This window comes from Juglans microcarpa x Juglans regia, chromosome 4S (assembly GCF_004785595.1).
Source record: "Juglans microcarpa x Juglans regia isolate MS1-56 chromosome 4S, Jm3101_v1.0, whole genome shotgun sequence".
Classification (NCBI taxonomy): Eukaryota; Viridiplantae; Streptophyta; class Magnoliopsida; order Fagales; family Juglandaceae; genus Juglans; species Juglans microcarpa x Juglans regia.
In genome coordinates, this window is record NC_054601.1 from 4,157,973 (window position 1) to 4,184,788 (window position 26,816).

The 26,816-nt window shown below is 33.6% G+C and overlaps 2 protein-coding genes across 2 annotated transcripts in view; both read right to left on the reverse strand.

Annotated features, from left to right (window-relative positions):
• Positions 1–4,728, reverse strand: part of LOC121262728 — a 7,858-nt gene extending 3,130 nt beyond the window's left edge. Inside the window, exons 1-2 of the mRNA XM_041165318.1 lie at positions 4,467–4,728; positions 4,338–4,356 (exon numbers count right to left, since the gene is read on the reverse strand). Of these exons, the coding sequence (XP_041021252.1) occupies positions 4,338–4,356; positions 4,467–4,728 (281 nt within the window). The remainder of the gene's footprint in view (positions 1–4,337; positions 4,357–4,466) is intronic.
• A 254-nt stretch (positions 4,729–4,982) lies between these two features.
• On the reverse strand, positions 4,983–11,975 carry LOC121262876 (very-long-chain aldehyde decarbonylase CER3). Its single transcript, XM_041165542.1, has 11 exons — positions 11,339–11,975; positions 10,946–11,172; positions 10,552–10,787; positions 10,206–10,425; positions 9,715–9,842; positions 8,481–8,737; positions 8,216–8,323; positions 7,007–7,213; positions 6,268–6,378; positions 5,961–6,134; positions 4,983–5,382 (listed from the first exon to the last, which is right to left on the reverse strand). The coding sequence occupies exons 1-11, from the start codon at positions 11,387–11,389 to the stop codon at positions 5,188–5,190; spliced, it is 1,914 nt and encodes a 637-aa protein (XP_041021476.1). The 5' UTR covers positions 11,390–11,975; the 3' UTR covers positions 4,983–5,187.
• Between the last annotated feature and the right edge of the window lie 14,841 nt (positions 11,976–26,816).

Sequence of the window (26,816 nt, forward strand, 5' to 3'; positions counted from 1 at the left end):
TTGAGATTGGATTAATCAGTCCACAAATATCTGCATGCACTAATTGTAGAATTTTAACAACTCGCCAGTTGCTTTTCTTTGAAATTGAAGACCAGTGTTGTTTTCCAACCAAACAATCTTTGCATAGTTTAGAGGGAGGTTGATATTGTGGTAATCCATTCACCATCTTCCTTTGTTGAAGAGTCTTTAGACCTTGAAAACTCAAGTGGCCATATTGATAATGCCAAAGCAGCAAAATGTCTTCTATGACTATGTTAAAACAAGTAGATGAAATAGGCTGGGATAAAGTATGCATGTAACACCCCCTTCCTTCCCATAAGCTAGGAGTATCACGTATTTTTCATAAAAATAAATCTGACAAGAGATCTCAAATTTCATAAATGAAATTAGAAATTTATTTTGTAGAAAAATGTCTAATAAAATGTCTTCCAAAAACATTAAAAACATTAAATGAATAAATTGAATAAAATTCATGTCATAAAAGCATGTTTTATTTTAGAAAGTCTGAACTCAAATTTATTGCTCCTTCTATTCCTGGCCTGTCTGTTCGTATTCATCATCCTCACCTGGATGTGAAAAAAACATGAAAACAAACAAAAAAGAGTCGAAGACTCAGCAAAAAATCCATCACAACGTAAACATAATAAATATAAGATTTTCATAAAAACTTTCATGTTGAGAGTTTAAATTCATGACTATTCATACTGATGCTTATGCTATGCATGACTGTTTTAACTGAATTAACTGACTGATCTGACTGATCTATGTGATTTAACTAATTTATCTGATTGGCCAATACATTTAACCATGTGTACGAGGTTGTGCACCGGCCCCACATCCTGCGGCCGCAAGGGGAGCCACTGATAGTATTCTAGCATACTATGGTAGACCACGACTGAGTTCGTGGCTTGCACATCCACCCTAAAACTGAACTACATTGGTATCATGCATCTGAATGGTCATCTTATTAACTAATCTGATCTTATCTTTCACTTGAATTTAAGATGGCTTACATGTCTTATACACATGAGATGCATGACATATTACATACATAATCATAATTTCTGAATTTAACATGATGCGGAATGACAAAAAAGTATGCTATGCTGAATGACATGTTTGCATATGACATGAGTGGTGCATAAATAATTGGCTGGAAATGAACTAGCTTGAATACTAATTATCTATAAACTGAACTGTGATGATCCTAATTTGTGATCAAATTACTTATCTCGCTGCATTTCTTCTTGAATAACACTTCGTAACTTGACACCTATATGCAATAATAACTATAACTAAATTTGTTTGGGAACAAATAAGTACTAATATCTTACTTAATTAAATTCCAAAATCTAAAAGATAGTCAAACAAATCTTTTGTTTAACCCTATAATCAATAAATCATAGTATTTAAATTACTTAAAATACTAATTTATAATTTAGTAGAATACTCGAGTTATTTTAAAATAATTCATAAAACTTAAATTCCTAAACTAAGTTTCATTTCTTAACATAATTATTAAATCTTATAAGAAACCTAATAAATTCTATTAAATATTCTTAACATCATAATTTTATTAAATTCTTAACATAATAATTTTATTAAATTATACTAAATAGACAAAGGAATATTAACAAAATATTCGCAAAACATCCTTATAAAATAGCCTTTAACTAATATATTTATTTAAGAAAACTGACTTTTAAAATGTTAAACCCAATAAAATTAGTAAAACTGTTGTTGAAATAAAATAAAATCAAATCCAAATTAAAATACAAGTCCATTTAAATATCATTAGAATTTTGTAAGAGTTGAAATCTAGCCCATATAATATTACTACCTAAGCCCAACAAAAGGATAAGTCCATCCCACGCACATAAGGGCCCATAAAAAACTCACGGGTTCTTCTAGAATCGAATACACGGCCAACCAAAACAACAGAGAGTTTGAGAGAGAGAGAGAGAGGTTCTGGGATAAGAGGAACTCACCGAGAGAGGGCTGAGTGCAACGGCGGCTCTGGGTGGTTGGGAGTGACCGGCGACGCGACTGGGGGGTCCCTATGGTGGTGCGAGACCGAGTGAGGGAGAGAGGGAGTTTAGAGAGAAAACTATGCTAAATCGAAACTACCAAAAACAAGAGGAGGCTGGTGGCGGTCGAGGTCTTACCGGAAAGGAGTGGGTGCGTTGGGGCTGAGCTGTTCGGCTGTTTCTGGCTCCACGGGTGGTGCTCCAACGTCCTATGGTGGTCGGCGGCGGTTGGGCAGAACTAAGGCTTAAACGGAAGTGTTGATCCTCCAGGTATTTCAGAAACAGAGGATTTTCGTGGGAGTTTCTCCTCTCGTGTACGGGTAAGCACATTTTATAATGGTAGACGATAGAGAAAAATAAAAAGAAATCTAGAGGAGTAGAGACGTGCATGTGAATGAGAGTGGAAATGTGCGGAGTGGAGATCGTTACTCGTCAACAGAGTCAGTTTTCCACTAGAACGTTAGCAACAAACATTAAGAAACGTACGGGTTTGAGGTTTAAAGTGTTTAACTTAGAGGCTAAAACAAGAGATGAGGTTCGGTGGAGATTGAGAGAAATAAACTTTAAATTTCAAACCAACTCTAGTAAACGTAATCTGATACAATTTAGTAATCATTATTAAAACAAAACTCTAGCAATTTCAAATAAAATTATAATAGTAATTATTAAAATAAAATAAATATAAAATCTGATAAAACTATAATCATAATAATAATAGAAAAAGTTTTACTAGGAAATTTACTCATATACACTAAATCCAAGACTAGTATGTTACAATGCACCACAAACATCCGATTTGAAGACATTTTGGTATCCATAATCAAACATTTCTGTGAATGAAAGACCTTACACTTGCCATGTTGAAACAGAATGGTAAGCCCTTTTTCTTGTAATTGTCCAATACTCAGCAAATTGTTCTTCAACTCAGGAACATAAAAGACTCGTGATGATATGTGTCATTTCATTCACTTTCAGCCTTACATTCCCCTTTCCTAATACTGACATGCTTGTGTTGTTCCCAAGCTTTACTGAATCTCGAAAGGTTCCATCAAAATTTGAGAAATAATCTTTCTTTCCACACATATGATTGCTGCATCCAGAGTCAAGAAATAACGTATCTGCATGACTGGTTTTGTTTAGATCCACATATGCCATCAACAACATTTCCTCTTGATTCTCTACATAGTTTGCCTCTGTCTCTCGGCTTGGATATTCCCATGCAAAATGTCCTAGTTTGTGACAATTATAGCACTCCACTGTGGCCTTATCAAAAGATCTCCTGCTGCGCCCTCTTCCTCTTCCTCTATAATTTCCACGACCTTTGATTCCGGAGTGATCTCCATGAGTAACTTTTAAAGCCTGTTCTTCTCCTAACACATGAGAGTTCATGCGTTGTTCATGTACAATAAGACTACTTTACAACTCATCTATGGTTAAAAGTGTCTAAATCTTTAGACTCTTCAATAGAATAAACAATGTAATCAAATTTGGAAGTCATAGATCGTAAAATCTTTTCAACAACAGGAGTATTTCCTTTATCCTCACCATTGGCTTTCATTTTGTTGGCAATGGCAAGAGTGCGAGAGAAATATTCGTTCACAGTTTCTCCCAGTTTCATGTGAAGAATTTTGAATTCCTTCCTTAAAGCTTGCAAATTTCCACGCTTCACTCGTGTGGTACCCTGATATTTTTGCTTCATAGAATCCCATATATCATTCGCAGTCTTTTTGTTTAGAATTGTCTCTAGGATAGAATCCCATATATCATTCGCAGTCTTTTTGTTTGGTAAAGGCTTGATTTCTTGTAGTGTCTGTGAGAACAACAGCTTCAGCCACTGCAGGAACTCCATTCTCCACAAGTCCCCGATACTCCTTTGAATGCAAGAAGTTTTCCATGAGCATTGCCCAGTGATCACAGTAGCCATCAAACTTCAGAACAGCTGGCTGGACAAATGAACTTTCTGTCGTCATCGTGCAAGTAGAACACAGTAGAAGACTGCGGCTTCTAAATAATCAGGCCCTGTGATAGGGCTCTGATACCAAATGTTAGAAAATAGAAGCCGAATAAAGAGTACGGATGCATATGGAGGAAATCAACTTTTTTTCATTGAATAACAAACTTGGCTATTATATAGCCTTACATAGCAAATAGAAATAACCGAACAAACGTGAAAATAGCCCACGTCTAAACAACTCCTACAACGTGCTGAGAAGGCCGAATCAACAAATAACAGAACCCAAAATAAAAGGTATTTAAAGACGTAGCAGTAACTAACCACTAAACCAGTAAGATAAACATAAAAACTAACAGGGTTCTCTAACTTCGGTTCCTAAGAGAAGCAGAAATTCCAATCCATCAAAGAATACGATTTTATAAAACCCACCAGCAAACACATTAAAAACCAAATTTTTTTATCGAAAAAGAAAAAAACTTGATTACCTGGAGGAGGAGAAGAACGAAACATCTTAGGTGGGGAAGAGATGAGAGGAGCAAACATGTAAGAATCCGATCTGAGATAGTCTACTAATTTCTTGAGCAGCGTTTTCCTGCTGCGCTTAATGGGCTCTCTCTTCCGTACTCCAGGCAACGCTCTCTTCCTCCATTTTTCTGCTTGATTATTTGGCTTTGGTTTGGGCGAGAAAACTCTCCATCGGAAACACACTATATAATGGCGGTTAGGATTTTGGGACGTTGGGAACATCTGTCGCTAAGAGTGTTCGCGTGTCCTTTTGAGTAAACTTTCCAAGAAAGTGCAACATGTGGCAATCATGGATGTCATAACCGCTAGTGAGGTTTTTTTTTTTTTTTTTTTTTTCCCTCGAATTTTATAGATAAAATGATTTATTAAGTTTCAGCCTTCAGGGTGTTTTTTTAAATGCATACTTTAAAATTATATCTAAGATTACTTTTTTGATAAACTGCCAAGTATAGATATTAAATTACACATGAGCTCTCTTGCATCAAATTGGGAGCAAGATTGAAGGAGATTAATAAAAGCAATTAATGTTAATGCTTAATTTCCATCGTGTTTGGAATCAATCATATTAACTTAGATATGTGGCACAACTTGTTTGCGTTCGCTTACATATAACTATTAAACGGCATTTTGTTGTCCATTGTTTGTTAAAAAGTAAAAATCCACTAGTTACAACAATTGCTTTCAGCTTGCTTTCCTTCGAGAGATATTTGACGTGCTTGATGAGACAGGCCTAAGACCGTGCTTCAATGCAGAAGCCCAGACGAGGTCGATCCGGTCGACGTCAATCGCCCCGACTTCGTGGTGAGTCCAACCTTCGAGAAGATGAACCACTCCCCCGGCATGGCATGCATGCACCACTCCTCTCTCCATCGTATACTGTTTCCACGTACAGATCATGATTAGTATAAGAGAAAATGTTCGCATGTTAAGCACATGCATAACAATACGTAGTACCGTCTATGGTCGATGTTCATGGCTGGTTGAGTGTTGAAAACATCACAAAACCAAAAAAACAAAATGAAAATGAAAGATGTTTCGATCGGAAAATATTTTGCTCGTTGTTGTGAATCAAATGGGGCTTAGTCCTTTTATCGTGATCTTCCATTAAGGTAGTAATAAATAATTGAAAAATTATCTATTATCTTTTATTTATTATCAGTTATTTAAGACACGTCGACAGAAGATAATGAAATAATGATGTTTATCTCATTAGACTTTTGGGACATTTAACAATTTAAGATCAGTTTAGATTGATCTAAGAGTGTGAGAACTCGATCCGTTAAAGATCATCCCATGTTTTTTTCATGTTTTAAAATCGATCGAATATCAACCTCATCAACTACAGTACTTCACATGCATTGTATGCGTAAGCTTGTGAAAAATTAGGCATTCCCGCTAACACACAAAAGAAGATAAAAATAAATAAATAAATAAATGGAACGAAGTGCTCTCACCTCGCAACATCCAAGCCCTTGGACATCGTCAGGTAATCTCATGGCTGCAAGATCAGAATAAATGCAGTCTCTTCTAAAGGGCAAGATTGGAGGGACAACGAATTGATGGAAATGTGTTCCACGTGGCGCCCAGCTTTGCTGCCTTGGTGTGATCCATTTCCCAACAATCCACGTCTGCAAGTAGTGATCATTAATAATCATATAAAAATCACAACCATTTCAAAATCGAGGGAGGCTTATAACCACCTTTTATATTTAGTTTAAAAAACATGACTCATGATCGAGGAAATAGACCATGTGAGAATACCTTGCAATTTCGTGCTGCTTGGTACTTTGTCACTTGTACTAGGTTGCTCTGACAATCCATTGGAGCTTCCTCCTGTATGTTTTGAAATCTTTCTCCCGATAGTGTCAGCATCTGCAATTTTTCTCATCCAATAAGAATTGATCTACTTAATAATAGACCACGTATATACATGCATATTTATATGAATAATAATATGCTTACTACTTCTTACCACATCTTTACTACTCCATATTGTATTTGAAAATTTTATTTTTTATATTATTTTATTTTAAGTATTTTTTAATATCCTTAATCATTAAAAAAATATAAAAAATGTATAACTTTACCAATAGTTACTTCTTTAACTATTATGTAAAAGAAAATAATAATAATAAATTTAAAAAAATAAAGAAAGTAGTAAATGAGTAGTATGAAGAAGTCATGAGCCTATCATTATCCTATTTATATAGCCTCACAATGTCACTTGTACGTTATAAGTTTGAGCGTAAACATATATATATATATATTATGCTTTGGTAAAATTACATCAGTCATACAATAAATACAAAATACACTTTTCTAGTGCTAGACGTTGATGTGTCCGGTTTCTATATATATATATATATATATATATCAACGAAATGTTTGACCTATCAATAAATAGGTTTGTAAATATAATTTGAAGTGCATGTCTATCCTTTTGAATGTAAGGAAAACTAACCAAAAAGAAAGGAAATTAAATAGAGATGACAGTACTTACAAGGACTCTTACTCTCCTTCGGCAAAGGTAGAGGGCAATGGCTCTACCGAGCTTCGAAGTAGCTCCTGTTAAAAATACCTCTTCCACATCCTTAGGTAGGTCATTGAGGATAACAGCCGCCGTCAAGGTGTTTCCATGGACAACTCGAACTTTAAGGTTTGGGTGTTTGTTCACAAACAGTGTTCCACCCCCGTTTAGAGCTTCATTCTGCACACACAAATATTTGATGAGAGAGAGAATGATTTATAATTCAGTGATGAAAAGAAAAAATATTTACAATTCATTTAAGAAAATTATATGATGATTTAGGTCTGATCGATCGATCTCCAAGTTACAATTAATTAATAACTATATTTTAATAATTCAAATAATCTATTACATAAAGTCCTATCCGTATGAGATTTCGAGGACTATATATATATATATATATATATATATATATATATATATATATATAAACCTTTTTACAATATATATATATATATAAACCTTTTTACATATAATACTTTCTAATTTCTTCACAAAATTAAACATTTTCTCCCTAACTGCTGTTGGCACGCAATCTCTCGTTAATATCACGTTTTTACGGCTAGTAAATGATGGGACGGTGTACGTCTAAAAATTAGAGTGGTGCATGACATATTGGAGGAAGGACCTGCTATTAATTAGAAAAAAAGATAAATACACAACACTTTATATAACATTTTATATAATAATATTTTAAAAAGAAAAGTATTTTTATAAAATATCTTATAAAACTAACATCATTTTATAAAAATATCCTTATTTTATAATATATTATAAAAAATATTATATAAAGTATTATATATTTATCACTATTCATTAATTAGAGTTGATCACGCTCTTTTCTTGCAAATATTAATTTCCTCCGACAACGAATTGACTAGAACCGATCTCCCAAAACTTTTCTTTATTCTCAAGCAAAAATGCTACTGATCTACAGTTGGTCCGATTGGTTCCGACAATTTTTTATTATTTAATAATTAAGAAAATATTTTTTTAATAATATTATAATTTTTTTTAAATATATAAGAGTATAAAAAATAAAATAAAACTTTTTACTCTTATCGGACAGCCTCGTGCTACACACGTACGGTGGGTGTAGCATGCTCATTTTCAAGTAGTCCGTACGAAGAGGAATTAATATTAGACAAACCGCCAACGTCAGGCAATTAAGTACGTACAAACCTTGTTTAATGCAGCCAGGCTAATGACTTTAACCCCAAGTTTATCTGCCCTGAGAATGGCCTGCTCAATGTGCTTGTTGATGCCCTCCCTTGCAAATGGTAAGAAATACTGCATAAAATAAGCAAGCACCAGATCATGATGATCACGATCAGAATGTTGATGTTAAAACACGTACATGATCTAGTGATAAGTTAATTAACTAGCAGATCAGATTAATGGTAACTAGCCGAGAGATTCTAATTTTCGATGTAAAAAAGCTGCAAACCTGGAAGCCACACCTAGGCACAACCCATGTCTGGTGCAACCGGCCTCTGAGCTGGTAGAAAGAGGAAACAAAAGTTTTAGACCAAGCCCACATCATGAGCAGCACCGAAAGGGTGCCGGGCCACAACGGGATTAACAACATATTCGTCGAGAATGGCATTGCTGCAAACGATCGGAAAACGAATGGCGCGTGCAGAGCGGCCGAGACATCCACCACATGGGCTAGGAAGACAAAATCCGGTACCCTTGCAGATTTGCCTGCAGCAAATATTAATTATGTGGGTGTAAAGTTAAACTTCCAACAACTACTGCACATGCATTAAAATGTGAATACAGTCATGAATTCATATTTAATGGTATGGAAGTGTTACCTGCAGCCTTTGACATTGTCATTACTACTACAGTACTGCGCGAGGAAAATGACACTAGTAATTTTAAATATTTTTATTAAATGTATCCATTCATATATTTTTAATTTATTTATTTATTTTAATAATTAAAAAATTATTATTAATGAATTATATTTATATTTTATTTTTTTAATGATTAAAAATGTTTAAAAAATACTTTAAAAAAATTCATTTATGCTAATGTATATATTTAAAATGTACATTTGATGCGCACTCTAACATTATGCTTATATTTCAACCCTCCAAAATATATATAACTGATACATGTTGCCGTCGGTGCATGTTTTCGCATGCCAGCAGCATACTTGTCGAACGAGTGGTTGGTTAAATAATGATAATAAAATCGAAAAATTCTATTACTCATTCTCACATCATATATAATACATGATTTTTTATTTTTTATTTTTTTATTAAATGTATGATATATTGATGATTAATAGAAGAATTTAATTAATTTATAAAGAATAAAATAATAAATAACTAAAAGTAAATATGGTGTATGCATGAGTGAGAGGAAAATGATCAGTAACAAAACTCAATAAAATCATCTTTTTTTCACCTCCATCGTGATATTTTTGTAAACTTCATCAATGACACGTATTCGTACGGTTAATGTGAAATAATGCTATCAGTTTATATAAGAAATTATTGATACTCTTGACTCCTTTTATAAATAGAATAGATTCTATAGGAAGTAGTGTGATATACATTCGACTTGTAAATTATAACGTAATTTATTTTGTAATTATTTAATCACATAAAGAAACTATAAAAGAATAATGATTAATATGAGGATGAATGTCAATAAAATCAAACTGAACACACCTAGATTTGAACTTATTTTCTCGTGCAATTCCCATGATTTGCCGTTGAGTGTCTTCCAAAATGCATCAAACAGAGGCATAAAAAGGCAGAAATTGGTACCCATATCTTGGTGGTGTAAACTGTGGTATCTGCATATATAGCATGAATAATTAGTAACTAAATCAGTAAAATTACTACAAACATGCAGCAGCTCAACGATTTAAGATGAGAAAAAGTTACTGTTATTATTATTATTATTATTATTATTATTAGGTGATTTTGTAGATGGAAGTTGCCTAAAGCATTTTCCAACTACCGTATTCATGAAGAAATCATTTGTCAGATGAATAGCAACCACAAATGGCTGATAGTAAAAATGCAAAGTACTTCTAGATATGCCTTAAAGTTCATTAATTTCCTTTTTATGAGGGGTTGTAAACAGATAGGACTTCTGATCTTTGAATAATTAGATGATGTGATTTTGCTAAAAACTGAAACGGATAATTGCTTACGTTGGTGTATATATAAGATATCTAAGAACGGGAATAGTCTGGAAAATTTGGTACGGAACAACTTCGACATTGCAATGCCCCAAACATCTCAGAAAATCAAAGATTAAAACATAGGCATAGATCATGCTTATCGATCCATATCCCATTAAAGAAGCCCCGAGTATCGGAATTCCAATAATTCCGGTTAATACAAGATGCTCCAACAATGTTGCATTTCCAGCTACAACAACCAAAAAAATAAGACAAAGATAAGTAAATAATGATCTAATTGAAGAAGGGAAAGGGAAAAAGAAAAAGAAAAAAAGGAGTTTCTGATCTTGAAGTAGTTTTCTTTATAAGCAGTCACCTGTAAAGGGCTGGGGAACAGGAGACGAATGGTGAAGGGAATGATAATGGGTAAAAAGATGGTTCCCATGGAAGCACCTATGCATCCAGTAATAGAGAGGCTCTGAAACAGCCATATGGAGTGTCAGAAGAGCAATAAATCCTTTTGTGTTCCAGAGGGGAAGATTTTCAAGAAATGGAAACATGGTGTAGCAGGCGATGGAGGCAATTAATGCTTGAAGAATAATGAAATTGTCCCTGTAAATTAAATAAGAACACAAGTTCAAAACTTGTTTGAAACTAAAATAAATTCAGCTAATTAAATATATATCATTCATATGTTGCAAACTCATTCCATAGATCATAAAACAGAATTATTGATCAAGCTTCGACTTGATATCTAGGAACATAAGTACCAGTCCCATTCCATGTCAATCTGCTTGAAATCAACCCCTTGCTGAACAATCCTGCGATTTCTCTTCAGGAAAAGCATGTTACTGTAAGAACTCCATAACTGATGAATTAAACCTCTTAGTGCACATATTATCAGAATATGAAGGCACCAATTACTATCTTCGGGGCCTTCCCGATCTTGAAATCTCGAACACGCAACTTTTGCAAGAAAAGGTCCATATAGTAGATACTTCAACATATACAAGAGAACATGTTAGGGAAGTAAACAGAGAATGAAAGACAGCATATATATACTGATCAATACAATATTCCGTAAATCGATCAAAAATTCAACACTAATAAGCATCGCAGATCAAAACGTAACTCAAACGTTCTTTAGGTTTGCAGTTTCATACCTTGAAGCGGCCAAAGTTCTCCCAAGGCCAAGCTGACAAAGGAGCAACCATTTTACCCTACAAGACAACAAACTCAACCTAGATTCTTTCGATTCCTTGCCCTTGTCTCCTCCTTAAACGTCTTAAAAACGTGTCGAAGAAAAATAGCAAGCTGAGAATAACAGAAAATATTGAAAAGAGTGGACAAGCAAGAGGCCCAGGTGTTGGGAACTGATCCCTGGAATATAGAAAGAGGGAGAAGAGGAAAGGAGGGGGCCGGAGGTGGGTGCAAATTGCACTTTCTAATTTGATTATCTTTCTTCTAAGAAATGGCCGGCGCGGGGCAACAATACATACAGCTTTTATTTCCCCAGCACTCCTCCTCGAGTCATCTACTTATAGGCTATAGAGCATCCCAAGTAGTGTTGCACCCAATACTGTAGATCGAGCTAGATCATGATCTGTATCTCTGTTAATGATCATAATTTATTACAGCTTTCGTCAACAATGGAATTAGGTATAGATCGATGTTTGGATCTCAACGCCTCTAATTTCACATGCTCAACAGATCATCATCGAGCACAACTGTAGGCTGGAGGTATGGCCTGCAGAAATTAATGCATGCTTTCCTCATATGGTTGGGGGTTGGTGATGATCACTGTTTCGTCGCTTGCTTGAATTGTAATTTCGAGCGTTCAGATTACGTGGTCGGTTGCCTCATAATAATATTATATATGGAATTAATATAAAGAAGGAACTGACTTTAATGTATAGCTAGCAGCTTTGGGTTGGTTTCATTATTAATTATGGGATAATAACTAGAAAGCATGGCAGATTTCAGCTAAACAACAAGAGATTTGGGCCTCTGTGAGATCCTGCTACAAGTAGATCGGCATGCAAGACTTTCCAATAAATATATAGAAGATGCTCCACTACTGCTTGGGATATTAACGTCAGATGTCAGACTGTGCAGTTTCTTAATGAGTTTTGCAGCCTTTTTCAAAGACCTCTTGTAAAAAAATGAAAAAAAAAAAAAAAAAAGGAATGAAACAGAAAAGTTTTCGACTGGGCGACCTAAATTGCCTTCGTGATCCTTTTTCTGATTAATTCTGGTTGAACAGCCATTATATAAGGCCATTATCCCCAACAGGACTTACGCAACATTACAAGAAGCCAATAACAAATTGATGACATGTTCAAACCATGAAGACAATGATATCTCTCGTTGTCACTCTCAGCCCTAGGTCTCTTTCTATGATCTCTCTCTCTTATCGCCGGAGGTGGGCAAACAGTCCTAGGTCTATTCTGCCCCCAGCATTCAAACTGGAGCACTCGCCCAGAGGGGTGGGGTCGGGACCAGTGGCCAAACTCCCTCTGACGCCGAACAGAATAGTGATTATTTTACAGGCTAGTTTCAACAGATAATTCACAGGAAAGAAAACAAGAGAATCGTCCAAAAATATCTAGAAACGTCTCTGATATTCAATTCAAAATTATCAAAATTCAAGAATCATCTAATCAATTCACAAGTCATACTGTAATAGCTGAAGTTGAAAATTGATTGTATCAGAATTTTATCAAAAATAGTAAAATCTCAATAATCATGCCAAAATTAAATGCGTAATAAAAAAAGTAATCTTCCAAAAATCTAGCCCAAATCGAGTTCAGAATCACTTTCTAAATAGTAAATGAAATATTACCATAAAAAGCAAATAATAACTAAAAAGAAGAATTCAGAGGGGAAATCAGTAGAATTTGGCCTAAAAAATGATGCACACTAAGTGTAGCTGGATGCCCAAGATTTGTGCACCAAAAAGAGCTTTCCGAATTGGGATCATATGCGCGATTCTAATATCCATAGCCAAAGTTATGGCCAAAATACCAAAACATGCCCAAAACTACCCCAATCAAGGAAAAATATGATTTCCTGCCATCTTTACATTGATCAGCCACCTCAAGGTATTTCAATTCAATCAACATGCAATCTGACAACTCAGTATCATCTGACTAAGATCCTCCAACATCATTCGCCCCATGTTAGAAAGAACTCTCCCTCGAGTTCACAGTAGCTTCATCGGGATCCAAAAAACAAGGTTGCAAGTGTTTCACATTAAATACATTAGAAGCCTTCAAATGGCTGGGAAGGTGTAACCTGTAGGCATTATCATTGATCTTCTGTAGGATCTCACAGGGTCCAATCTTTTACTATTTAAGCTTATTATACTTGCCAACAGGAAAACGATCACGAGTTAATACTGCCCAAATAAAATCACCAACATCAAAAAAGTACCTGATGACGATGACTACCTGCTTGAATCTTGTACTTGGCATTACTCTCGTGAATAGCCAACTTCACTTGATCATGGATGCCCCTAAGGTGTTTTGCCATCTCATCTGCCTTGTAATTCAAACGACCTACACGTGGGATAGGAGCTAAGTCCAGCACACTGGATGGGTTCTGACAATAGACAATCTTAAATGTGCTCAGTCGTGTGGTACTGTTCTTGGATTTGTTATAGGCAAATTCTGCTTAGGGAAGAGCCAGATCCCATTGCTTTGACATATTTCCAGCCAAACTCCTCAAAAGGTTGCCCAAACTCCGATTCACCACCTTGGTCTGACCATCTGTTTAGGGGTTATAGGCGCTACTGAAATTCAACTTTGTCCCTAGTTTCTCCCATGAGCTCTTCCAAAAATGGCTCATGAACTTGGTGTCACGATCTAAAGTGATTGACCTGAGAATGCCATGTAAATGAACAATCTCCTTGAAGTAAAGATGAGCAATCCGAGCATCATCTATTGTTTCCCTGCAAGCAACAAAATGGGCCATTTTGGAAAACCTGTCAACCACAACCAAAATAGAATCCATGGATCATTAGGTTCGGGGTAAGCCCAACACAAAGTTCATACTGACACCGAACCAAGGAGCCTCAAGAACAAGCAAGGGATATACAGGCTTGCATTGGTGAGAACCCCTTGGACCGCTGACACGCATAATATCGCTCCACATAATGAGCCACATCACTGGTCAGTTTGAACCAACAATAATCAAAGGAAACCAGGGCCAACGTCTTATCTCGCCCAAAATGACCATCGATATGAAGTTCACTAATAATCTGTTGTCTTAGTGAACAATCTGGGATGCACAATTGTAATCCACGAAATAAATAACTAAAATCATTTCGTTGACCATCAGTTACCTTTCGAAGTATCCTCCCAAACGAAGGATTTGCTACATACAAGTCATCTCAAATCCTACAACTCTGGTGGTCATGCTGATGAGGAGTAACGTACGAGATGCCATCTACTACACGGTTCAAACTTCTTGACAGGTGCCTCAATGAAAATGTGAACTCCTGCAAGTGGGCCACCCAATTAGCATGTTGCCTGCTCAACTTGTGTTGGCCATTGATGTACTTCAGGGCCTCGTGATCAGTAACAAGAATGAACTCCCGCTGCACTAAGTAGTGACACCAATGCTTCAAGGACTCAACTATGGCATAGAACTACAAGTCATAAGTGGAATAATTATTCTTTGACTCTGACAGCTTCTCACTGAAAAAAGGCTATGGGACGTCCCTCCTGACTTAAAACACCACCCATGCCAACCCCAGATACATCACAGTTGACTTTGAACACCTTATCAAAATTTGGAAGTGCTAAAACCGGCGCCTTTATCATCTTCTGCTTGACCAATTGAAAACTGGCATCTGCCACCTCAGACCACTGGAAGCCACATACCTTGAGGCACTTTGTGATAGGAGAATCAGAGTGCTGAAGTTTTTGATGAACTGACGGTAGAAGGATGCCAATCCATGGAAACTCCTAATATCGTGCAAGATCTTAGGCTTGGGCCACCTCAAGACCGCATCTACTTTTGACTAATCTACATTTACACAATCAGTAGAGACAACAAAGCCAAGGAAAGTTATAGAAGTAGTAAAGAAAGAACACTTCTTCTGATTGACAAACAGGCACTCTATTCTCAATATATCAAAAACAGCTCAGAGATGATCAAAGTATGATGCTCATGTCGGACCATAGATGAGGATATCGTCGAAATGAACTATAAAGAATCTCCCAATAAAATGCCGTAGAACCTTATGCATAAACCTCATGAATGTACTGGGCGCATTGGATAGCCCAAAAGGCATGACCATCCATTCATACAACCCCTACTGTGTCTTAAACGCCGTCTTCTCATCTCTGGGTTGTATTCTGATATAGTGGTATCCGTTTTTAAGGTCAATTTTTTAGAAGACTTTAGAATCGGACAATTGATCCAGCATGTCATCTAGGCATGGAATGGGAACCCTATACTTCATTGTGATCTTGTTGATCGCTCTGCTGTCAAAACACATACGCCAAGAACCATCTTTCTTCAGTACTAGCAGGGCAGAGACTGCACTTGGTCTCATGCTCACACGAATGTAGGCCATTTCCAATAACTCCACCATCTGATGCTGCAACTCTTCAGCTTCCATGGACTAAGGCGATAAGCAGGTCGGTTTGGTAAAATCAACCTCGGAATAAGGTCGATTTGATGCTAAATATCCCTCATAGGTGGTAGCCCAGAAGGAAGATCTTCTGGCCATCACCATACTATACGTCTCCATCCTCATCATCATTGTACACAGGCTTTCCAATCGCCTTAATTTCTTTTTACACATCCTCCTCAATCAGGAGAGTTTTGCTCTTTTGATTAACAGGCTTCCTGCATTCAGTCCCTCTATGCCCATGTTCACCACACCTGATACATCTAATATTAGAGTTAGAACTCTGACCCTGCAATGGTTGCTGGGCAGGACAAGGTTCTTGAGGGCAAATTGCTCGACAGTTTTGATCGCTTCTGATCACTGGCCTATTGTTTTGCTGCTTCTCTATGACAAGTGCACGCTGGTATGCTTCAGAAACTATTCACAATGAGTGAAGGCTAAGGATATCCTGTAGGGATTGTTGTAATCCTCCCAAATACCACGCCACCAACTGCTCTTCCATTTCAGATAAATCATTTCGGACTATCAATTAATAAAACTCTTCAGTGTAATCATCAACCGATCTCGTGCCCTGCGTCAACAAATGAAGTCGCTGAAACAGAGTTTGAGTATAGCCGAAGGGAAGGAAGTGGCCTTTAATCTTCTTTTGCATCTTCTTACAATCAGTAATCTTGGTCGTGCCATGCCTATCTTGTGATTGCCTCAACTACTCCCACCACGCAGATGCTTTACCTTTGAGTTTGATGGTGACCAGTTTCACTTTGACACGATCAGGGACCTCCTTATAATAAAAAATCCGTTTCACCTCATTCAACCAATTAATGAACCATTCAGCCTGCAACGTACCAGAAAACTCGGGTAGATCCACTTGAAAGCCGAGGCCCCCATGACGCACCTCCAGACCATGGTGCTCTCGGTATAATGGACAACGGTGATATGGGTTTTTGAAACTGGAATCGAAATTGTGATCTTCTATCTCATGATCACCGATATCCTGTAGACGTTGGGTTAACTCTACAACTTGCTTCTGTAAATTTTCATCACATCATGAAAGCTACGATCACGGTGCGGGACTTTCTCGTTCGGAATCTACCCACGATGACCACGACCACTAGCCATGAAAACTGATGAGAATTACCCCAGAAAATATGCTAAAGCTCTGATGCCAATTGACGTCGGATAGAATAGTGATTATTCTGCAAGCTAGTTTTACCAAATAATTCCCAACAAAAAAGACAAGAGAATCGCCCAAAAACACAAAGAAACGCCTCTGATGTTCAATTCAAAATTATCAAAATTCAAGAATCATCCAGTCAACTCACAAGTCAGGCTGTAATAGCTTGAAATCGACCGTATCATAATTGTATCAAAAATAGTAAAATCTCAATAATCATGCTAAAATTAAATATGTAATAAAAGAAATAATATACCAAAAATCTAGCTCAAATCGAGTTCAGAATCACTTTCAAAACAGTAAATGAAATATTACCATAAAACGTAAAAAATAACTAAAAATAAGAATTCAGTTGGAAAAATAGTGAAATTTGGCCTACAAAATTATGCAAACTAAGTATAGCTGGGTGCCCACAACGTGCGCGCCAAAAAGAGCTTTCCAAATTGGGGTCATATGCCTGATTCTGATACTCATAGCTAAAGTTATGGCCAAAATACCAAAATGTGCCCAAAATTGTTCTAATCAAGGAAATATCACAATTTCCTGCCATCATTGCGCTGATCTGTCACCTCAAGATATTTCAGTGCAATCAACGTGGAATCTGACAACTCAACATCATTTGAGTCGGATTCTCTTGCATCCCCCCCCCCCCCCAAAAAAAACCCATGGGAGGGTAGGGCCAGGAATTGCCGCCCGGGAGGTGTAGGTAGCACCCCTAATATGCATCTCTGGAGAGTGATTTCAAGTAGGTATAACTGCATACTCTCAATACACTTAAAATTAATTAATGTTGAGGAATTTATACTCAAAACTTTCAAGACATTTAACATCGCACTCTACAAATATGTTTTTATAATGGTATCGAGAGTAATATTGTGTGTTGTGCTTCATGTTGAGCTCGGTTCTGCTCGTGTGTGACCCAATTTGATAACCCGACTCGATAAAGATCTGTTGTGTTTTTTTTTTTTTTTAATGTATCTTTAATGAGACTTTTTAAACCCTTTTGCTCTTTATCCGATCCAACCCACTAATTATGATTTACTATATATTGTATTAAACCTTTGTATGGTCGTAGCACTATATTCTTGGTTTTTATCTTAATAAATCTTTCGCAGCTTTGTAACCGTAAGGACATTGATGAACTACATAAATTTTGTGCAGTGTGTAATTGATTCCTCCTTTTATTTATTTTTTCTTATCGTTGTGGACACGAGTCAACATTAGTTGGTTGTTAGTTATGTTTTTAGTTATATGTTGCCGTTTGTTGGTTCCTAATAGCGAGTTTTGCGTTATCATTAGGATTGTAATCGAGTCGAGCCGAGCCGAGCCGATCTTTGGCTTGCCAAGCTCGGCTTGACTTAAAATACTCGAGCTCGAGCTCAAGATTTTTTATTTATTTTTTGTTCGAGCTCAACTCGGTAAGCTAAATTCTCAACTTGAACTCGTCTAAAAAATGAGCTCGAGTCGAGCTCGAGTGTTCGGTTCGATTATTGTTTTTTTTTTTAATAAGATTTAATAATTAATAAATTAGATAAATAAAAAATTTATAAATAATTAATATCTAACTAGTTGATATTTATCCATAATAACAATATATTATATGTCTACACATAATATGATAACATACATCTATTTTATATATGGTTCCCACATACTAGTATATGAAATTATTAAATCTTATTGACTAATTATTGTATAAATTATAAAATATAAGTATGAAGTATATTCAATATATAAATATAAGTAATTAGGTTACATATTATATATTTAATTATAAAAGATCCATATATTATTAGCTAATACATATATATATATGTATATATACATAGGTGTATGTGTGTATATATATATATATATATATATATATCAATATATGAATGAGATTTAATCGAGTCGAGCTAACGAGTCGACTCGGGCATAAATGAGTAGGCCTTAACGAGCCTTAGCCGAGTCGAGTTTTGTCGAGTATGTGTCATTTACTAATCGAGCGGATATCTGCTTTTACAAGTGACTTTTTTTTTTCACGAGTTTAACTGAACGAGTACCGAGCAAGCTATTGAACATACTGGTTTATTTACAGCCCTAGTTGCCATTGCTTTGGCTGTGCCTTCAAGTTACTTTTGTGTGGCTACACCTTCAGGTTTATCATTGCACCAACTGTGGTTGTTGCTATATTTGCACTCCCAGTATTGTCTCTCATGCATTTGTTGCTCTTCTGCATGCTCTTGATGTGGCTACAAGAACTTGTCTCCTATGATATGTTGTTAGAAAAATGCTACTTTACCTGTTCAACTTGTCCCATCATTTTGACCCATCATGTATTGTAGTTAGTTTTTTACTTAATAGTTTAGGAAGCGACTATTAATGTATTGATTTTTTTTTTATATATTTTTTAAAAATGTTTTAAAATGATAAAAAAATATGAATAAAAAAAAATGAAAATGCTAATTTGGCCTAACGCCTAGCAATCACTTGGAGTGGTGCTATTCAGGCGGCAGGGTAGCACCGCTCTAGTTGTTAATGATCCTCCATATGGTTTTCACCTATAATATTTATGCATTCTTTGTAATTGTTCTAGATATACGAACAAGTGGACATAAAGATCATTAAGGCATTGAATCCTCTCACCCGAGAGAAATAACATGGTAAGCAAGAAGTTTTATTAAAATATATATATATATATATATAAACATATCACATCAATAAATTTATTTTTATAAAATTTTATAATCGATCATGTTATGAATAGTCAAGAAGATATGACACATAATTTGTTGTCAGAAAAGATTCAATGTACTCAGAGTAATAATAGCCCCCACGACAAATTTCATAGTACATTTTGCATGTTGTATAACGTTTATGATGATGTCCAATTTGTTACCATTTGATTGTCTATGGCCTTCACTTGAAAATTTTAATTCTCATTGCGAAGGATTTTTCAGATCATTAAAATTAGAGTAATGTTACTTATTATTTTAATTTTTATTATTTTATTATTATTTTATAATATGATATTAAGTAATTAAAAATTATTTGTTATATTTATTTATAAATTTATCATTTAATTTCGTATTATAAAATGATAAATAGATTTTTTAACATATTAATATCGTGGAGATGTACGTAGTAGTGGATGATCACATGCCTCCTCACTTCTCGTACGTCAAATCTGTCTGTCTTCACCGACACATGTAATTGACATTTACCGTTGTTCTCATGCTCCTCGATCCGCATAAATATTGCGTTCGATTAATTACTATTCTTCGGATTGATTGAAAATATAACATAATAGAAATTAAATGAAGAACTTAGAAGAATGGGGAGGAGATATTTTGATCGCTACATTTTGCTATTTGATATAAAGCATGTATCTCTATTTATAAAAAAATTACAATAACATAAATAGATTTAAAAATTAAATCTCTTTATTTGATAATTATGTAATAAAATCAAATTCTTGATTTAATATTATCTTCAACATCCTTTCCTTAAATTCAAAGTGGAGAATTTTAAAATATTGAATTTGAAATTTAAGTGTAGCCTTTATATTTGTTAATTGACCGCCAATGAGATGATGGAACTGACGTTCATAATGAAGCGACTAGCAGTTAGAAGTTAGAACATCAAATCTGAAGTTATACTAACAATAAATTGATAATGGGCAAAAGCTAACAAAAAACTAATAATAAGCCAAAAGATTGAGTTGATGATAGGCTACATATGACCTCATCAACTATAAGATCAAAATCAAAAGGACAAAAACAAAGCTAACAAAATACCAAAACCCAATAAAAAATGGTCATAGCTAATAAAGATGTTCCAAATGCATCAACTTGAGATAAAACATAGTTGAATGACGATAAAAACTTTGTGAGAGATCAAGCTGACAGAAGAACTTACAAAAATAATAAGGATCCACAAGATCAAACGTGGGCATGATACCATAATAAAAAATATAATATAATAGAAATTGAAATGAAGAAACGAGAAGAATGAGAATCCTCATTCCTCTCGCTTTGATGGCTATATCTTTATTATTCTTAATTGTTGTTGAATATAATGCATATATCTCTATTTATAACAAAAAAATATTAAAATAAAATAAGGTAAATATATTTAAAAATAAAATATATTGATTTGACAATTAATTAAATTAGTTGTTATATAATCAAATCACGATGAAATCAAATTCTTAATTTAATATTACCTTCAACACGGATTCACTTGTGACGTTCAAGCATTTTTTTTTTCTTTTTTTATGTTCTTTAAAAATAAATCTTCCCGAATAAAATAAAATAAAAATCCTCAAAGTTTGTAATATATATAATTTAATTTAACTCGCATTTGGAGCACCTCTTCATGTAGTCTCCGCCACAATGTTTTTTTTTTTTTTCTATTATCTTTTATTTTTGTGTTTTTTTGTGATAGATGAAATTAATTTAAATGATGGAGAATTATTTAATCGATGATAATTTCTCCACGTGGATAGTGCATGAAGCGTGGAGTTACCGATTTATAAAAATATTATCCATCTAAAATAGAATAATAAAAAAAAAATTGTAAAAGTGGAAAGTCTCCATTACTACTCTCGTTGAATATATCTGGCTGCCTCTGAAAATTGAAATCAACTAAACTAATGAGTAATAATATCAATTGTACAATTAATACATTTCTTGATACATTTTATAATACATATTTTAAAATAATAATATTTTTATAAAATATGTTATATCATCTGTACAGTGTGTAGTCTCCACCACATGGTCGACACTGATGAATGAAAAGGTATGTCGATCAGCTGTGAGTCTCAACCAGCCCACCATTGCGAAGCTTCTAGGTGACAAATGTCACCTCAAACAACTAATTTCCCTGCAACTGCGAAGCCCCAAAACTTTAAAGCCTCCGCCTGGACTGCTTGCCTGTTAGGTTGCTGTCTGTAGACACGCATGGTCGCTCCTAAGATTTTAATTCGCAGCTGAGGCATTAAATGCTCATTATTTTTCGAAGAAATTACACAAGTTTGTCAGAAAAAATTAAAAAAAAATTAATAATCTTATCTCATTATTATAATTTTTTAAATTTTTATATATAAAATATAATAAATAATTTAATTTTTTTAAATATTAAAATAATAATATTATTAAAAAATAATATTTTATTCATCTTATTTAAAATTAACTCATTTCATCTTATTTTATCTCACCATCTAATCAAGTCAAAGTATTATGCCCAAGAAATAATTAGGCCTGTTTGGAAAGAAAATAATTATGTCTTTTTGAATATATAGAATCTTTAATTTATAATTAATGAAATTATTTAAGTTAATATTTTTTATTAAATTTTAAAAAATAAAAAATAAAAAGTTAAATAAAAATATTATAAATTTTAAATAATTTTTTAATATTATTATTATTTTAAAATTTAAAAAAATTATATTGATTTTTATATTTAATTTTAAATTTTATAAAAATTGTATTAGTTTTTATGTTTAAATAAACTTCACGTATCACCCTCCTAATTTATTAGCAGTACTGTTAATTAGTTTCGTGCGTAGTACCGATGAAGCTTATGTTTGTCAAGTCCCGCTTTCGTAAGTTTTTGGTAAGTCACTAAGGTCTGACCATGGAGGAATGAGAGGCTCTAGATTAGCCAGATTATATAACATGGAATGGATGACTTAAGGCTTCGTTTGGTTATCAAATTCTTCTCAATTTATCTCAACTCATCATTACAATTTTTTTAAATTCTAACACAAAATATAATAAACAATTCAATTTTTTTAAATCTCAAAATAATAATAATATTAAAAAATAATATTCTAATAATATTTTATCATCTCAACTTAACTCAACTTAACTCACTTCAACATCCAAACACAACCTTAGAGCATTGATATTGGACTCATTAAATAAGTTTAATTTTTAAAATTTGATAAATTTATATTTAAAATTACTGTATGGATTTACTAAAATTTAAAATTTTTAGCTATACTGTATTTCAATTCATCTTTAAATTTGAAGATTTACTATTCACACTCTATAACTATTATTTTATTTATTTAAATTATTATTTCTCAATTTTGAGCCATAATATATTTAAGTTGGAAAATAATAATTTAAATATCAAATTAAATTATTAATTAATATATAGTTAATGTAATTATAAAATATGAAAAAAAAAACAAATTAAAAATATTATTATTAAAAAAATATTATTATTTTATTATTATTTACAAAATATCTGAAATCATCGTACTATCTAAACACAACCAAAATAAATTGCTTTGGTTATTTCTTTGATTTTGAATTTTATTTTCCTAGGAATTTATACTTCATTTGACATTGCTTGGCCGTGGGGAAAACGAAGACTTGAAAAGATTTTTTACTTTGGTCTCGATTGTTTTTACAATTTTTTTAATTTATTTTATCTAATTATTGTAATTTTTTAAATTTTTATATAAAATAAAATAAATAATTTAAATTTTTCAAATTTTAAAATAAAAATAATATTAAAAATATATATTTTTATAATATTTTATTTAATTTTTAATTTTAATCTAAACTCTTCTAATCCATTTATAAAAACAAACGAAAAACGGTTTATTAATAGCAGTAGGTCTTTCCATGGTTCTCAAATAATGGAATATCATTAATATATAGCAGTAGGTCTTTTCGAGTTAATTAATAATGGTTCGTCTGCCTTCTACCTGTCATTGAATCAGATAACATTTTGATGGAAGGTCTAGGAAATTCTGTTGAGGCTTGGTAACGGTCACGTTTGGGTAGGTGGTTGGTTTCATCTCATTTTAATATTTTAATATTATTTAAATATAAATATTTTTTAATTTCTCTTTCATTCTTTTTTATTTAATTATTACTAATCATTATAATTTTTTTAAAATTTTATATAAAACACAAAAAATTATTCAACTTTTTAAAATCTTAAAACAAAAATTATATTAAAAAATTATATTCTAACAATATTTTAATTTTATAATATTTTTATTTAATTTTTCCTCTCACCTTCCTCAAAACTCAATAAAAATCTTAACTTAAACTATTTGATTATTATTCATAAACAATTTTATTATTATTCTCATATTTTTCATTTCATTTTATCTAACTATCCAAACGAGATCTCAATCTCTAAAAGGAGACAGAGTTTCTATTTGACCAAGGAAAAAAAAACTAAATCGCTCCGGGTCCAAATTTGGGAACCTAGGAACTGTACATCCTCTAATCGGATATAGATATTCGGTTAGAGTAATGCTATTTGAAAATATTTATATTACACATTATTTATATTGCATAATTTAATTTATAAGATTTAAATTTTAAAAATTTATTTTTTAAATCAAATTATGTCACGGAAATAATATATGATATAAAAACATTTAAATAAAATAATTCATCCGACTATCGGGACAGTAAATTCTATAGATATCCAGAAATTCAGGTTGAAACCGTACTCAAAATCAGACTACTCGAATTCCAAACCAGGAAGGAAAAAAATGGCTCCAGATAAACAACTTCAATTTAGCTGTATTTAGGTAATGAGATAATCTGAGTTTACTTCATTATTATTTAATATTTTATTATTATTTTTTTACTACACTATTTAAGAATCATCTTAGATCACCTCACTCACTGCCTAAACGTAGCTAATTTAGACCGGTCAAATTTTAAAGAATTAATAATCTATGGGCTGGCATGTTCGAGGTTGAAGGTAACGGAGCCTTGCAAATCTCGTTGGAAAATACTGGTTTGAAAAGTTAGGCCTAGTGATTGCGGATCCAAACATTCCAATTGCTGGTCATATTCACATGGGAAGTTAGAACCTATCTCCCAAATACATAGATGGAAAAGTAGGACGATAGGTGATGCTTCTAGTTTCAAGAACTAATTAAGAATCGATATATCGTACTTGTTACGGTAAAACCTCTCAATAAATGGCCTTCTTTTTTGTTCTTGAGCTCATTCAATCTCTTAACAACAACTAATCCATCAATATTCCGAAAAGACAACAAATTCGTAAAATACAAGTAAGCTGCATGTTGGTTTTATGCAACTTGGGGACGAAACTAGAGGACATATAATCAGTCTAGAACTAGAGAGCCTTTATCTAATTATGATCCCTAACTCTCGAGTTTTGTTGGGATATTAAACGTATGTCAAATTATCTGTGAATAGTAATAAAATAGTTTATGATTAGTAATGAATAATTTTTAAATATTAGTAAACTATTAGTGAATAATAATGAAATAGTTTGAGAAGGTTTGAAAATTGTTGTGTTTCCAAATACAGCAAATGAGACGCTTCCCGAGCAAGTGGGATCCACCTTCATCCCACACACTACTCGAATTACAAACAATTCGGATTGAAAATGTCATGCGCTCTAATGTATCATTTGAATAACAAGTTATTAGAGAAAAAGATTATTCAATTTAATTTCCGAATTTAAGAACTGAAAATGAGAATGAGATATATGAAATAAGAGATTTTGATCTAATTATTAGGAACTTGGATCCTATATAACTTCATTTTGAATGGGAGGTCTTGGGAATTGGTGATTGATGATGGCCCATTGCGTTTCTTTCGTCGTGAGGTGATTTGAGAGTTGGTCCGTTGGAGACCTCTCTGATATGGTGTTCTGAAATGTGAATGGGTCCGTTGCCTTTCTTTCTTGGCGATAAAAGTCCATCGTCTAATGGGCTTGGATTACTTACCCAAAAAAGGAACTAAAAAAAACAGAGGAGGTTTACTTTTACCATAAAATCAAGATAACTCATGCAGCAGTTTCAGTTTTACAAATACGATAAACTCAAGATGTAAGACGCCCCTGGATAGATAATGAATAAAATGAAATATCCCACTTCGAGAGTGAGAAAACCTCCAAGAAATTAAGAAGAAAGAAGAACAAGATGGTATCAAGAAAACGTTTCTATTACTTTCTGCATAAAGGACAAAGAGGTTACTTAAATATGAGGACCTTTACATGGACCCTAACTAGCTCAATGCAAAACAGCAATGAAAGGAAAAGTATTCCAAATAGCTCGAACCCGATACCGGCTACAATACAAGTCCCACTAATTAGTAAACAATAGACTAAAAAATTAAATTCATGAAATAAGCTATGAAGTGGCTCATGGGCCCTATTGTCTTCATAAATTGGACTGACTTTTGTACAGTGTAACAAACCCTCCCCTTCAAAGCACATTGTCCACAAGGTACAATTTGGCTGTCACTCCTCCTTTGTAACTGAAAATTATTAACTTCCAGCTTATCATCAGTGATTCAATAAAATTTTCCATCTTCTACACTATTTACTGCAAGGCCCAAACAAATAGCGTTGGAGGAAACAACATATTGGAAGGATATTTGGACAAAAACCTCTTTTGCATACTCTTCCTTGCTAGCTTCCTCAAACCTTGACAAAATGGTGGTGTAAGTACATATATCAGGCTTAACCCCATTCTCCCTCATTTGGTTTTTGAGATCCATGGATTCCTCTGTCAACCCAACTCTAGCATAAGCCAATATCAATGAATTGTAAGTCTTTATGCGAGGAGAAATCCCACAAGTGTCGTCAATATCCCTGGTTTGAAAGCACCACTAACATCCCGTAACAATTGAAGACGATCTTCTTCAACCCTTGGAGTCTTCATTTCAACAGGCATATCCACGTATATAATTGACATGGTTAAATGCAAGTGAAAGGGGTTGGAAGGGTAAAATCATTCCTCTTCTTTGGGCATCATCTAAAGCACCAACAATTTTTGAAGTGCCTCTCACAGCCATATCAATACCTTTTGTTCTATGCTGTCTAGTAG